The 16698-nt window shown below is 40.0% G+C and overlaps 1 protein-coding gene and 1 pseudogene across 1 annotated transcript; both read right to left on the reverse strand.

The window, feature by feature from the left end:
* The window catches only part of LOC114623819, a 15024-nt pseudogene extending 8560 nt beyond the window's left edge, over positions 1–6464 (reverse strand).
* A 1528-nt stretch (positions 6465–7992) lies between these two features.
* LOC114623851 (olfactory receptor 2AJ1-like) lies at positions 7993–8934 on the reverse strand. Its single transcript, XM_028770566.1, has one exon. The coding sequence runs from the start codon at positions 8932–8934 to the stop codon at positions 7993–7995; it is 942 nt and encodes a 313-aa protein (XP_028626399.1).
* Between the last annotated feature and the right edge of the window lie 7764 nt (positions 8935–16698).

Here is a 16698-nt window from a genome sequence, read left to right on the forward strand (position 1 = left end):
AAAGAAAGAAAGAAAGAAAGAAAGAAAGAAAGAAAGAAAGAAAGAAAAGAGAGAAAAGGCAGGTAAGATTGCAGGCAGGAAGGATTTTGGCCGCAGTGCAGGAGAGAAAGACAAGAGAAAGGATAGGAATTAGACAGACAGAGAACCTGGGTGATGAAGGTGGAAGCCCAAGATATCAGTGATTGGCTAGCAGAATTCCCAAAAGTTTGGTTTGAAACTGAAGAAGCCAGGCACTAATGATTACAAGCCAATACAAGATCTAAGAAAAGTCAATAAGAGAGTACAAGACACTTAACCTCCTCAGTTCGCTCCCACCAGAGAGGACTTTTGGCAGCATCAACTCTCCAGCAGCCCCCTGACTGATGGATGACTAATGCTCGCATGATGCACTATCAGAGCCTGTTTTTGACTGAAAGGGTGATCTTTGCACCCCCGGCCATCTTGAATCCTGCCACCTTGATGCCTGTGACTGATGACTCTTCTCCCGTCCATCACTGTGTTGATATCCTGGCAGAAGAAACAGGTACTCGGAGCGACCTGAAGGACCAGCCCTGGCCAGGAAGTCTGAACTGGTATACAGATGGCAGCAGTTTCATGGTAGAAGGTAAGCGAATGGCGGGAGATTCACTGGCAGATAAAAAGTGAGTACCGATATGCCTTTGCCACGGCTCATATACATGGTACAATCTACAGACAAAGAGGGCTGCTGACTGAAAGCTCATGGCAAATCTCTTGCTGACCATGTAGGTGACCTCGGGCACCACCAAGACCAACAAAACTTTGCCACAGATATGGGGAAGGACCCTCATACCCGTAAAGGGAATGCCCCAGACCCAGTTCCCTTATGGAGCCGAGGACTGATATGCCTGTCCAATACCACAGAAGGCACAGCTAACCGGCTACCATAAATATTAATGAAAAAAATAGATACACTCACAAAGCCAGGCCCAACCATAAATACGATGAATAATAATTTACATCCAGGGAAGAGAAATCTCCCTGAGAATCCCCTTCTTTTTTCTTTCCAGGCAAAAATGAATCACCCGTGATGCCTGCCATTAGAAGTTCTAATCCAGATGGGCCAGAAGTCAGGATCCTCGCCCTTACCCTCACCCCCTACCTTTTCCCAGCTGCACAAGGTTCCCTGAAGCTTGGCAACTGCAAGATCCTGCTTGGAAACTGCAGATAGACTCAAAGCAGTGTACCATATCATCTGAAGAATAGCAAGGAGACCATAACTCAAGCAGTGTACCATATCTTCTGAAGAATAGCAGGTTGCAGTCCTCCTCGCCCCCACGAATAACTAGGGCCTGCCAGTCGGGTCAAGTGGCACCCAGACGTGGGGCTCGAGGCACGGACCCCTCTGGACGGACCCTCATTGAGAGGATGTGTGCAGGACATCAAGATTAAGTGAGACAGAGATCAAAACCCGCGACCTGTCATCCACGGAACCAGGTTGATGCTGCCATCAAGAAGACGGTTGAAGTTCATTACCATCAGCCGAAAATTGAAGAGGATCCAGAAGTGACTCTGCAGGAGACTGACACAGCTGCCAGCTCCCCTGCCTCCCCCCCTACGGTCGACCGCTAGACTTCCACGCCCTCCAGAAGGGTTCCTGGTATGCCTGGCTTTGCCCCCGTTTCTCTCGATAGAGAGCTTGGCCTCTTGATCACCACAACAAAAATTGGCTTTTTCCTAAACCAAGGCCGCCCTTGATATGGCCGCTAACATTGGGGAGCCTTCCTTTATGACAATATTACACCCCAAACTGACAAATGGTTGGTAAATTGAACATTTACAAGGGACTAGGATGGCTGTGAGTTAGCCCAATGACGGGATTATTGTAGGTCCACTTCCCAGGGGCCCACCCAATGCAGCCGAAAAGGAGTGCGTGGTGCTGGGAGTGGGTGCAGCCTACATGGCCTAAGACAGGGGCCTCACCCTCCTTTCACCCACATCGGAGTCCCTTGACGTTGCCCATCGTCGACAGCCTAAAACCTTCAACCATCGATGTGACTCGTCTCACATCAGTGTTTTGGGGTTGTGAACTTGTCTAAGACCCCCCATAATTAGACATCCAAATTCAAAATTCACATAGTTGGGATTGATCATAAGATGCCTTCTCTAACTAAACAGAGAAGGGGGAGATGCCAGAAGCCAGGACCCTCGCCCTTACCCTCACCCCCTACCTTTCCCCACCTGCACAATGTCCTCTGAAGCGTGGCAACTGCAAGATCCTGCTTAGCAACTGCAGATAGACTCAAAGCAGTGTACCATATCATCTTAAGAATAGCAGGGAGACCATAACTCAAGCAGTGTACCATATCTTCTGAAGAACAGCAGGTAGATCATAATTCAAGGCAGTGTACCGTATAGACCATGACATGTTTCAAGGCACAGGCCAAGAAGATTTTGTACTTTTCCACCATCTGGCCCCTCTTACCCCCTCCCCTTGTGAAACATGCTATAAAAAAGCATTTCATGTTCAAAAATAAATAAATTATTTATAAAAAAAAAAAAAAAAAAAGAGGGCTGCTGACAACTGCAGAAATACTGAGCCTCTTTGAACCAAAGCCAGAGGGCTTAGGACACTGTTGCAAGAAGAAATCAAATGGCTGACATGGCTGCCAAGAAAGCTGCCCAGGGAGCAATGATTCTAGCAGTAAGGGTTCCAGAGACTATTTTGACACTCGAGATACCAGTTTCAGATATGCCACCGATGACCATCAAGTGATAGACAAATTGGGCTTTCACTCTGAAACCCCTTATGGGGTAATAAAAACTGAGATGGTAAATTAATCCTTCCACAAGAAGAAGGACTGTCTGATTTGGCGAAAGCTGTGGTGAGAAACTATAGAGCTTGTGCCTTAACCAATGGGAAGAGACTGATGGGCGACTGGCCCGGAGCTTACTGGGAGATGGACTTCACAGAAGTCGAGCTGGCAAAATATGGACAGAAGATCCTGGAAGAAATCCTTCCAAGGTTTGGAATACCCAAGGTAACTGGGTCTGTTAATGGTCTTTGTTGCCCAGGTGAGTTAGGGACTGGCCACACAGCTGGGGATTAATTGGAAACTACATTGTGCTTATAAACCCCAGAGTTCAGGACAGATAGAGAGGATAAATAGAACAATCAAGGAGACCTTAACCAAATTAACATTAGAGACCGGTGGTAATGGCTGGACAGCCCCCCTTCCCTTTGCCTTGTTCTGAGTGTGGAACACTCTAGAGTGATTTAAGCTTACACTCTTTGAGATTTTGTGTGGGGTACCACTCCCACTTACTGGGGCAGGCGGAATGAATGATCCTGATGCTGTCCTTTCTAAATCCTTGTTTGCCTACATAAAAACACTTAAAATGGTCTGACACAAGGTCTGGGAACAGCTGAAAGGAGCCTATGAGACTGGAGACCAGAGTGTGCCACACCAGTTGAGAGACGCGGTTCTAGTTCAACACCACCAAGCTACCTGCGGTGTCTGACCATGTTTGGCCTTCGTAAAAATGAGCTATACCTATGGGAGCAGGTGACCAGCTCCAAGGACTTGAAGCCTCTGGGTGAGGCTGGCGCAGCATTCCAGAGGACACTAGAAACCCTGTGGCGTGTGGCCAATAGAGTGCAGCACAACCATGAGGCAGCCTTTCAGGACATGCTTCAGGAATTAGACATTAACACTCTGATATTTTCCCTCGCTGGTCCCCTTTTGATTCTGCTTTTTGCTTCTTAAACAGATTAGTTACCTTTGTTAGAGAGAGAGTTAGTGCTGTTCAGCTTTTATTGCTATGCCATCAGTATCAAACTTTAGGACAAGAATCCAGAAGTTATGAAGATACTGAAATACAAGATCTGTAATCAGATTTACATTAGGAGAAGTGTGGTTAAGTTTTTAAGATTTTAAGATTAGGAGAAGTGGGGGATGTAGAGTGAAAAATTATAGATACTGGGTACATAGAATTCTTTTTAGACATATAAAATATTCTTCAGGCTTTCTTTATAAAGACATGGAGAAACCGAGCCATGAAACAAGTTAAGAATGTGGACAGGCTAGTTACAGGAACTGGCTAGAATGCAAGTGAACTAGGTGAAACCAAGCTGAGAACCAAGCTGAGAACCGCAGTGACAGGGTAAGGCTGAAGTAACAGGGCAGGACCACATTCTTGAGAAAGATAAGCATACGGAGTGTTTTTACCTGATCCTGACTCATGTAGGTTGGGTTCTTTTGGAATGTTCCACTATTTTTATGTTATGTCACCCTAACAACCCCTCATCCCCCTCCCCATTCCTTGGTTTGTGGTTTTTCCCCTTAAGAACCCCTCTCAAACTGGCTGTCAGGGTCAATTCAGCTCCTGCGTGGGCATACGAATTGACCGGCAGCTAGCTGTCACATGCCCTAATAAACCTCGCTATTGCTCCGGTACACGGTGTCTCGAGCAGATTACTGGGTGGTTGTGACTTTCTGAGACTTGAGTGAGGGTCTCCCCTCTGCAGAGGTCTTCAACACCTCCTGGAACATAGCCTCAAAAAGATAACTAGCACTACCATCAATGCTGTTCATTGCTTACTGCATGTGGGTTACAATTCTTCTTCCATTTTCTGAAAAGCTCCACCAAGACAGCATTTCTCAGTCATTCCATCAGTTTTCAGGCCCTATATTGGGCACCACTTGTAGCTGTCCAGCAACCATGGACAAGTTGGGTTCACCTGAAAGGAGAACTGGAAATGAAAAAGAGAATGAAATGAAATGAAAAGGGGCAAGAGAAGCATGGAGCTAAGACAAAGCTCTCTGATCAAGGCTCAAAGTTTAATCTTCAGCTCTTTTATATATAGGGAAAGCCCCCACCTAACCTTTGTTTCAGCCAGATTGTTGTAGATTATATCACAAGTCAAGTGCAGCAGGCAGTCTATTCTTCTAAGTTCCTGTAGAATTTGCACATGCAGCCAGGGTTGATGACTCCACCTAGGTCACAAGGTCTTTCCGGCCTGCTCAAGGCTGGAGAAGGGCACAATCTGAGTAAAATGCTCAATCAGATTAACTAACTGGGTCTTCATGCCTTGCATTTGTTCTTCAAAATTTTGATGCATCTGATCTATGTAAGAGGCAAAGCACCAAAAAGCATCCACTTCATTCTCCATCACATACAAAAGGGTGGAAAGTAAGTCACTCATTCATTGTACATATCCTAAATCAAAGTCATATATGCAGTAGGCCATCAAAATGTTCTGAAACAGAATCAGCCCTTGGTTATCATAAAACTTGTTTGTTCTATCTATTGTGTTGACTTCTTTCTTGGTCAGACTTCTATAGTGTCTCAAGTGTGAGTTTCTCTTCTCTTGTGCCTTGATGACAGACTTCCACTGCAGTTTCATCCTGAAGTACTCATCATTTTTTTTGTTTTTGTAATGAATTCTTTCCTCTTTGGTACTATCCCAGGGAAGATAACCAGGAGAAATTTTCATGCTTGATTTCTTAATGAATGACTAAGATTCCCTCTGAATATCATCTGCTTCATTCTCTATGTTTAGGAGACTTCCTTCAGAGTCAAGGCTTTTGGGCCACTTTTCCAGGGATATTGGTTCCCACCTTTGAACTATAGGTCACTCTCCCAAATCAATTCTCATAATGACTTCAAATCCTGGTTCTTCTTGCTGATTTATCTTCAGACCTGGAGTAGCAACACTATGAAAATCCATCATTTCTGAAGGTAATCGTTGATGTATAGAGAGATTGCTGCCTCACAAACTATCAAACATGTAGTTTGTAACTTTGGAAAATCCTACCATGGTTGCTGTATACAGATCCTTTTTAGTTTTTGGTATTAAGGCGTATGCTGGTTCATCAAGAAGATTTTCAAAAGACTGTGAAAGACTCTTATTCTGACAATTGACAAGAAGTGTTCTACTATATTGTGATAACTCACACAATACCACATATTTCTCAAGAGACTTGATCAGTAGTTTGCTATCTCCTTGATGGAAGTGTAGGGCAGGAAGCACGACATCATCCTTTAGACAGAAGACCAAATACGACCAGCCCATACCCTCTTTGCTTTGCTTGATTGATTTCAGGTCTGCCAAACTGAACAGGAATTACCATTTGCTTTTCCCATTTCTATGGCTTCGAGCATCTCCATTGGTATGTGGTTTCTCCTTAAATGACACTGTATTAACTATGTCCCATTCTGCTTCATAATTTCTGGTGTTCTGATCCTCCATAAGCTCTTTCTTTTGGAGCCTGAGTCCATTCTACAACGGAACTGGATGCCTTTCCAGTATACAGAGTACTAGAAGAATCTAATGCATCATCCGATGGTCTCCAGTTCACAATTACTTCAGCATCCTTTTCTAAAACATGAAATATTTCTGAAACTAAGCTGTCTTGGTCATTTGCCTTTCTACAAGATTAGTGAATATATACTCCTTCTTATTCATATATAATCTTCCTGCTCACAACACCCACCACTGCCATGTTCCCCACGTGTGCCTTTTCCTGTATATTTTTATTTGCCTCCTCTTTTAATGCCTCTACCTGTTCATATGTATTTTCCTATGTTTACCTAAGGATATATTCATGTCCTATTTAAAGGCCTCCATCATCTTTATAAGATTAGATTTAAGAACCTCTTCTTGTGTTTCAGTTTCATTAGGAAACCCAGGGTTTGTTGTAGCAGGATAGTTGGGCTCTAGTGGTACCATATTGTCCTGGGTCTTGTTGATTGTGTTCTCAAACTATTTTTTAGGCATCTAGTTATCCATTCTGTTGGCTAAATAATCTTGATGGCAGCAGGTTTTCTCAGAAAGGTGAGGTGAGCTATAGACTAGACAACAGTGATCAGGGTAACCTACTCTGTTGACTATGCCTCAGACAAACACCAGTTTATAGGCCATCTCCCTGGAGGACCAGCCTCTGCTGATGTGTCCCAGTCAGACCTAGCTAGGGTGGCAGACGTGTTCAACTAGAATTGGTGTTTGGAAAGCGTTTTAAGCTGATTAGTGTTAAGGCCTCCAAATGTTTTCATGGGGAGACAGGACACTCTAGAGGTGCTGCAAGGCTTCCCTAAACTGTAAATACAGGCCACAGCTAGGCAATGGGGCTCCACCCAATCATATGATCTCCTCTGCCAGCTGTTCCATGCAGACCAGCTAGGATGATGGGAGGATCCAACTCAGATGGTTGGCCAGGCAATGTTACAAGTTGTTTAGTTATGAGGCCCATGAAGGTTTCCATATAGAGTCAAGTCTGGCAAGGCTCCTCCAGACTAGAGAGCCAGGCCACAGCTAGACAATCATAACTTCATTGTACTGGAGCTCACAGTAAAGATATTTCAGATGTTTTAAGAAAAACTGTGCATAGTTTCTCTAAAATTTCTATAAACTATATTTTTTAGAGAAGATTTGCACTTCTAAAAAAAAGTGGGCACTTTTAAAGTATTTGACTTTTAAGGACCCTGGAGCATTTAAAAGTTTGGATCTTTTATATATGATATCAATGTTAACATGACATTTGGGGACAAATGAGAAAGAAAATGTTATAGTTAAATAGAGATATGTTTGCTTGTGATGTTGAGAATGGATAAATTGTCCTGGATAATTTTGGTTGGCTAGTTGGTTGTTCTGTTGCTTGGGTTGATTGATTTGTTGGTTGGTTGGTTGGTTGGTTGGTTGGTTCGTTGGTTGGTTGATTTGCTTTGGTTTGGTTTTGTAGATGAATTCATCAATTTTAATAGAAAAGATTTCCTTTGCATTAGTTTGGAAAATTGCTACAACAGTTGGTACACATAATTCCACAATATGTTTTATAAATACATTAACAAATATTTCATCATCTGAGATAACGTGTTATTGTTGCCTTACTAGAGCATACTAAGACTTTACCATGGTCATCCATATACAGATATAAATATATACCTGGGTACAATTATACATACTGTGAAGTAAATGTGTGAGAGAAGCTAAGAAAGTGAGTTTACAAAACATAAAAATGAGACATTTTCTATTCATTTTTTATTCAGAAAATTATTTTGGACTATATTTTTCACAGCCATGAGGACATCTTTATTCCGAAAGCTATAGATTATGGGATTGAGTGTGGGTGTCAGGATGGTGTAGAATATTGCCAGAAACTTATCCTGCCCTGGAGTGTGGTATGAGCGGGGTCTCATATATGTGAAAATGAATGGCCCATAGTACATTATGACAACAACCATGTGGAATAAACAGGTGGAAAAAGACTTTTGCCGGGCCCCTGATGATTTCATTTGGAAGACAGTGAGGAGAATTTGCACATAAGATATAGAGATCATGGAAAATGGGATCAGCAGAAAAATAATGCCACTCACATAAACTCCTCGCTCATAGTGTGTTGTGTCTATACATGACAACTTCAACATGGCAGGGACTTCACAGAAAAAGTGATCAATGGCCCTTGAGTGACAGAAGGGAAAATGGAGTACAAAAGCTGTGTGCAGTATGGAGTTGAGGATCCCCACCAGCCAGGAGCCTGCAGCTAGGAGCCCAGGGGAGTTATCCTTCATCAGCACAGGATAGCGAAGTGGGTGGCATATGGCCACATATCGATCATAGGACATGGCTGCCAGGAGAAGGCACTCACCACCTAGCAAAGTGAGGGACAGAAATATCTGGAAGCCACAGCCTGCAAAGGAAATAGTTTTGCTGCCTGAGAGGAAGTCAGTGATCATTTTAGGAACAATGTTGGAAATGTGCAAGATATCCATGAAGGAGAGATGACTGAGCAGGAAGTACATTGGGGTATGGAGTCGAGAATCCCTGTGGATTAGGAGGATCATGAGGGTATTTTCTGTTATAGTCATAATAAAAATGAAAAATATAAATGAGAAAAAAACTAAGCTTGCCTTGGAAGAAGAGAACAGTCCTAAGAGGATGAAATCGTTGGTGAAAGTATAGTTCTTATGTTCCATCGTATCTCTTCCTTTTTTACCTACAAAGAGATGGTTATTTAATTATGAAAAAAATAAGTTTACATAATAAAATGAGTTGATATGTAATTTCTATTCACCATCAAATGCCTTATAGAGGGTTTCAAAATGGTTGTGTCCTACAAGTGTACTTTATTGTTGTGGTTCTAAGAAATTTTAGCATCTAGTGTGGACCATACCTTTTTATATTTCAGATTTTCTAACTGTACTTATTTGCATATGCTTTACTTAAGTTCAGTCAATTCTTGAGTAAAGCTTTCACAATTGTACACCCTGTGTAAGGTCCACTTGGGATTCCTTTGGGTGAGATTCTCCCTAGACCCTGTACATTGCAAAATCATTCATTAACTGTATATTACAGTTGAAACCCAGACTTTCCTGCTGATTAGTACTCACATCCTCCCAGAAATCTTGAATAAAGAGAAATGATATCTGGTTATGAAGGAAGGAATAAAGAATAATGACAGCATGAATTGTATTGTTGATTTTGAGCTGAGCTTAATACAATGAAGAAAACTGCCTGAGATTAGTTATAGAAACCTTCAATACTTCTTTTAAATGACTCTATGACTAAACATCAGTTTGTGAGAGACATACAGACTGATAGATAGACAGATGGAGAGACAGATACAGTGAGACAAAACAAAGACTGAGGTAGAGATTCACTATATATCTAAAAAGGTTTGTTTTTCATGAAAAGTTTATTAACATTCTTAAGTCACACAGTTCATTATTAACACAGCTAGTCTGCAAAAGTGCCTTAGCTGATTTTTACCTGGGAATCCAAATATAGGACTCACTTCATGAATCAGGCTGTGCATGGCTCATTACTGAGCAATGTTCCACAAAATTCACTTTTAAGTTACTTGCTAGTTCTAGGCACAGCTATATATCAACCTCTTATAAATCATATATGCTTTACGGCTTTCTATCATTTGACATTATTTCACTAATTACTAATATGTATTTGCATGCTTGCTTATGTCCTCATGATGTGGGGTTGCAGAAGTCAGAAGATCACTTCTTTACAGTCAGTTATTTCCTGCCTTGTCTTAAAAATTTTTTTGGCATTATAATATAATTGCATCATTTTCCCCTTCCTTTTCCTACCTCCAAACCCCCAAACCTCTCCTTAATCTTTGTGGAGGTGATGGTCTGGTTAATAAGTACAGTGTACTAAGTCTGTATGATACTTGTATATTTATCGTCAGAGCTGATCATTTGGTATTGGGTATTGGGTAAACAATGAGTCAATTCTTCCCTGAAGAAGACTATTTCTCCAGCTCTCAGTATACCTTATTTGGCTGTAGCTGTTTATGTAGGGCTGAGAGTTCCTGGACTTCACCTGTCTACAGTAGCATGCTTATTGATGTTGTCACTCCCTGTATAGTTAAGTGAGTTTGAGTTCCTTAGAGGATAAAGAATTTAACAAATTTTATGGATATTTCTGGGGTGGTTTCTTACTAAAATATGCACATGAACATATGCTTGGAAAAGCAAAATGGCACTCCTGAGACAGCTAGTAAGCTGATTACAAATTCATTTTCTAACAACTGATTTTTTTGTGTTGTGTTTGTGTTTGTGGTGTGTATGTGTGTGTGTATGTGTGTCCTTTTAATACTGTAGTTACATTCAGTCATTGCAGAATGACCTACCCTTTTTACTGATCACCAGATTTAATGAAATCATACATCTAAAGTGTCATTGGATTCATAATGCCAGATGCTGAGCTATTACAATAAATTCTGTCTAATAGCCTTCTCCGAACAAAGCCATGAATGGGCATTTATAACTCTAGAGCTCATGGATTCAGAACATTGCCATTCTGTGCAACTGGCAAAACTCCAAATCTCCTTACCTCTCTCCTATACATAAATCAGACCTATATAGAAATCATACTTCTACAAGTGCCTTTGTAAACTGTGTCCATGTAGTATGTCCTATCACATCTTATGAACTATATGTAGACATGGAGATTCTAAATGTGTATTCCTCACTCTCTTCTTTCAATTGACAAACTTCAATTAATTCAGCACTGTGTGTATTCCTGAACTACTCATTGTTCCTGAAACCTGTAGAATAACTGATATTGTTCTTCAGTTACAGTTATGAGGGTGAAAACCAAAACAGCATACCTTTATCATTTTCCTTATATAGATTTGAGCATATTATTATGAACAGTTTCAAATGGGAAGATTACAGGAAAAAAAAAGCAGAGCATTTACTCCCCCTTCTAATGAGTACATTCTCAATAACAAGACTTTCTCCGGGTTACCAATGTCAGCACTTCATTTGAAAAACTTATTTTTAAAAAAAACAACTTGTTTTATATTCATTACTTGCCTGTCTCAGTGAAGATAGAACTTATGTCTGTTGAATTATATACCTAATACAGCCAAATTACAGAATTTGTAAAATATTTGTCCATACAGTAAAGTTGGCTAAAAGAAAAGAAGACAGTAATTCTGAGAATCTAGAAAATGACTTTGCAGTTTGTCTGGTTCCATTTATCTACTCAACCACCAAAGTAAGGTTTTGTTGCTAATTTTGAGACTGGAGAAGTGCAAAATACATCAGTGCAAAATACATGTACTTGCCATCATTAACAAATTCCAGCAATTGTGAAAAGTTGGCAGAGGTAAAAAATAGGTTTTGCTGTAAACATGTATCCCTATTACACAAGGATATATATTATAAGTCATGTGACTGAGAGGCTGGTAAGAATGAAAATCTTAATGAGATCTGTGCTTACATATTAGAATATGTCAGTATCAGATGTGGGGTATCTACATTATGAGAAGAGCTCCAGGCTATACCTTCTCAAGCACTATGCCTAGAACACTCTCTAGTAGAGATAACTTTGCTGAAAGGTATCAAACTAAGTTTCTTACTCCTCAAACTTATCATTGTAATACATCTTCAGTGCAACCCATATTTGATTAATTTTTGAACAATCAAAAGACAAAAATCTCTAGCTTGACAGCACATTAGAATGACATTGCTTTAAAACAGAAGTGAAATGCCCACTGACTTTGAAGCACAAGGACTGTCAAGATATAGCTCTGACTCACCAGTTTAAACTCTAAATGGTAAACCTTCAAGGAACATTAGCAAATATGATCACACAGTTTGTGAACAACCTCATGTCTTCTACAGGTCAGATAGGAAGTAAGGAGTATGGAAAAAAAAAGAAAAAAACAAAAACAAAAAAACTCAATGTTAAGGGCAACATCGAAGATGCATCATTATTATATGGGCACCAGAGTTTCTACAAAGGTCCAGATGAGCACACAGCTTCACCATGGCAACCATGCTTTTCACTGTGGCTGCCTATCAAGAATGTGTAAATTACTTCCTTTAAGTTTAACAGTTTTTGACTGGAGGAACAATAGTGGCAATAGCCATGACCTTTCTACTTCTATTTACTTTACATCCCACCTTTTGTTAGTAAATTAACATAGTAAATAACATTGTCTTTCACCTTTCTCGAGTTAAAACAAAGCCAAAATTTTAAACTTTACATGTTCATATTTCTTCCATGTTATTTCAAATAATTTTATTGAGTTTTAAATTTGTCTAAGAGAAAACTTTCATTTAATCAATTTTAGAATGTCTAGGTGGTTTACAAGACTATCCTAACTTAGTTTCAAAATAGATATAGTATACTAGTTATATAATTATTACAGAATGGTGACCAGAATTAACAGTAATAAAATATTTATTAAAAAGTTCATTATATTGGAATCAAATATCTAATAAGACAATACTTATCAGCACCTATTGTAATTACTTACTCCTCTGAGAACTTTCATTAGTGTGCAAACTTGTGTGATCTTCAACTTGATGTCAATCTACACTATTGCATTCAAACCATATAATTCTTACTTTGCATAACATAGAAGTTAAAGATATTGTAATATATTGATGAATTTCCTTCCTCTAGATTCTCCAAATGTTTAATCTTGAAAGTCAACATTTCTTTCTGTAATACAGTTTTGAATACACAAATATGTTTTGTCACATCCCCATAATTTCTTTTAAAATCACAAAATCTTCTATCTTTATTTAGCATTTCCAGTAGATTTCTTGTGTTTACAAAATTTAATCTATTTTCTATATTTTTCATATTTTGGTTTCTTCCACAGAGGCTGTCTACCCTAATAATTCCAAAGGTCTCACATGGAGCCTCATGCTTTTTTCAGAGAAGATGAATCTGTTCTGTTAAGAACCATGCAATTGTGTCAAGACACACTCAGTAAATGAGGTGTTTATCTGAGTCCACTTACTGTTGCAGTCCAGGACTGGAGATTTCCACAATGTATCCAGGCACATGGTGAGTCAACCCATGCATCTCAGCAGGACTCAGTCTTCCCTCCTGCTCCCCTTACTCACCACATCAGACCATACCAGATTTAACATATAGCACACTTTATCCTCTAGGTACAGCAGTATAATGGGCATCTTCATTCGGGATGCTGATCATTTGCTTATGACATTGATAAGACCTTATAGATATGATGGAAGGTACCTAGCATCCACTCTAGATTAGCTCAAACTGGGCAATGGATCATTAGGATGTAACATGGAGAAATGTAGAAGACATCTAGGCTTGAGTTCTGGGTGTGTGGTATCTGGGAGAGAAATCACCCTTAGTATAATAGGAAAGCATTGAGAATTGGATCCCCTGAGAGTCAGCAGGGCATGCAGAAGTGGTTTTTGAGGACAAAAATTGATGCACTATAGCAGTCTCTGTGGTAAAACAGAGTGGTCTAATTATAACATTATCACAAAACAATCTAAATTATATCAATGAATGCAAAATTCTGGTAATTAATTTTATTTATTGATTAAAATAATGACCAAACTTTTTTTGCATTTTTCAAGCAAGATTTCAAATGTATTTTATTTATCAATATCTTACAGGATTTGTTCTTGTTTTGAGACAGGTAGCTCAAGATGAGTTAAAACTCACTATGTAGCCCAGGCCAGATTCAACTTATGACAATCCTCTGCATCAGCATTGCAAGTATTAGAATTATGGGCAGGCCCATATAATATCTTATAACTATTATTTTATTTGTTCCATTTGTACAATTACAATATAAGGCCAACAATGATTGAACACCATTTATTTCCAGGACTATTTTGATTAGCTCCAGTTTAACCTGGTCCTCCATCAGAACTCATAGACGAAATGCAACATCACGTCCCAATAAACGTCACTTTTTCTTTGAACAAAATAATTCATTTTAAAACACCTTGTTCTTCAGGACAAAACAGTATATCTGTTCTACTCAGGTATATGTTGCTTGGCTGCTAATGTATGCTGAATAGATATGTGGAGTTGAGGTTATTACAATTGGCCCTTTCCAAAAGGAAGACTTTTCATTTCAGAAACCTGGCTGATAGGAGTGTGGAAAATTGGCATCAAGAAGCTTCTCTCCATTTTTTCAACAATGACATTTGTAAATCTGTGTGCCAGTGCATCCTTCTAGGTCTCCAGGTCTGGAACATGCCTGTGCCGTGATCAACCTTTAGGCTTTTCCTAGGTGACTCATGGTGTGAGCTGAACAAGTACGGTGAGTCTACAAGACTTTAGATATGCTGTATCACATCTAAACTCAAATATTCATCTGGAATACATATTTGTGTGTTGGCCCAGCATGGTGAGTCCGTGGAATCTTATTTGTCTTTATTCCTATCCTTCAGGCATAGCTAAATCACAGTCTATATGCTGGACTAGTGATGGAAGCCCACAATGCCCAGTCACAATCATGCCACTCTTGTACTCCCAGGCAAAGCTAAAATAGCACAGCCTGCAAATCTTCCACAGCAGATCTAGCTATTTGTCCCATTACTCTAGTCAAAACTCAATGCAAAGCATCTGATCAATGCATCAATCAACCCACATACATAATCAGAAATTAGCCATGCTTGGACAACAACAATTACCAAAGTTACACTATAATTTCACATCAGGCATACACTATATGATCAGGTCTCATCACAGAAACAAAAATTATAAAAAGTCAAGAGTATGTCGCCAAAAAAACCCACCAGTCCAAAAGAAGTGTTCTCCTATGAGAATTACAGAGATGAACCACAAGACACAGAATGTACAATAACTATAATCTTTATTAAATAATTCAAGTGATTTAAATAAAACACAGATAGGAAAATTAATTTCAATATAATAGAAATAAATGCCTAAGGAATCCCCCTAAATTACAAACATAAGGCCTAACTAAATGATAAAAATAATCTAGCATTTGAGAGCTGAATTCAATAAGGAAATAGAAATATTGGAGATAAACTCATGACAGACCAGCATATTCACTCCTACTGCCACCCCACAGGCCTGCCTGTCTCTAAGGAGGACTGCTCTAAACAGGGACATGCCAACTAGAATCTCACAGAGCTCAGTAGATGTGGGCTCTGTCTCACCCTGTTGGAGCCCCATCTCCCTCCTGGTGAGCACCTACACTTGCACTCATGATGGATAAATGTGCCCACTTCCCACCCATGCTCCCCTACTACCCATACTGCCCACCCACTTTACAGTTCTGCCTGCCTCCCAGGAGGCTTACTCTAACCCTGGACACACAGCTCCACATGCCTCCTGAGAAGCCTGCTCCAATCCAGAATATCAAGGCCAGCTAACACCAAAGACAAGCAGATTGTGAAAATCACATGCAATAAAGAAGCAACAGAAGCCAATGCTATATGGCACTATCAGAACCCAGCTCTCCTACTACATCAGGCTCTGAAAATCTTAACACATTGAAGAACAAGATTCTGATCTTAAGTTTCATCACATGAAAATAATAGAGGCCTTAAAGAGAATATAAATAAATCCTTTAAATAAACACAGGAAAACACAGTCAACAGGTAGAAGCCCTTAAAGAGAAAACAAATAAGTATCTTAAAGAAATACAGAAAAATACTATAAAACAGGTAAAGGAAATGAACAAATTGGTCCAAGACCTGTTCATGAAAACAAAAGCAATAAAGAAAACACAAATGGAGGCAACCATGGAGATGGAAATTCTAAAAAAAAAAAAAAAGAAAGAAAGAAAGAAAAGAAAGAAACAGGAACTATAAACACAAGCGTCATCAACAGAACACAGGAGATGGAAAAAAGAATCTCACTCATAGAAGATACCATTAAAGAAATTGGTACACTGGTCAAAGAAAATTCCAACCAAAACATCCAGGAAATTTGGGAAATAATGAACAGACCAAACCTAAGAATAATAGAACTAGAAGAGGGTGAAGACTGCCAGTTCAAAAACCCAGAGAACATCTTCAACAAAATCATAGAAGACTTCTTTAACCTAAAGAAAGAGATGCTCATAAACATACAAGAAGCCTACAGAACACAATATAGATTGGAACAGAAAAGGAAATCCTCCAACACAGTGGGCCTTTGGGGTGTGCATGGGCATGGGTCCTGTTCTACTGAGTTGTGGGTCTTGCGTGTCTGCCGCCACAGGTGGCTGGAGCCTCGGCTCAGGGGGCAGAAGCATGGGACTGAGTTCACTCCACACACACCGAGTAGACCACAGGACTCCATTCTGGGCATGGGGAGAACACAGTCTGAGACCCCACATGGGCAAGAGCTCTTGGGGGGGTATAGGCTGGACCGACCCATAGCTGTAAGGGAAAGGGGGATAAGCTCCTGTGGCATCCCATGGGGATCAGGCTGTTGGTTACAGCGACTCGTTTGGCTGGGTCATGGTTGGGTTT

The sequence above is a fragment of the Grammomys surdaster genome, unplaced genomic scaffold, assembly GCF_004785775.1.
Source record: "Grammomys surdaster isolate TR1022 unplaced genomic scaffold, NIH_TR_1.0 202, whole genome shotgun sequence".
Classification (NCBI taxonomy): domain Eukaryota; kingdom Metazoa; phylum Chordata; class Mammalia; order Rodentia; family Muridae; genus Grammomys; species Grammomys surdaster.

Bases quoted from the DNA above. Each gene is read 5' to 3' on its own strand.
- LOC114623851 (XM_028770566.1), bottom strand. From the start codon at position 8,934: ATGGAACATAAGAACTATACTTTCACCAACGATTTCATCCTCTTAGGA.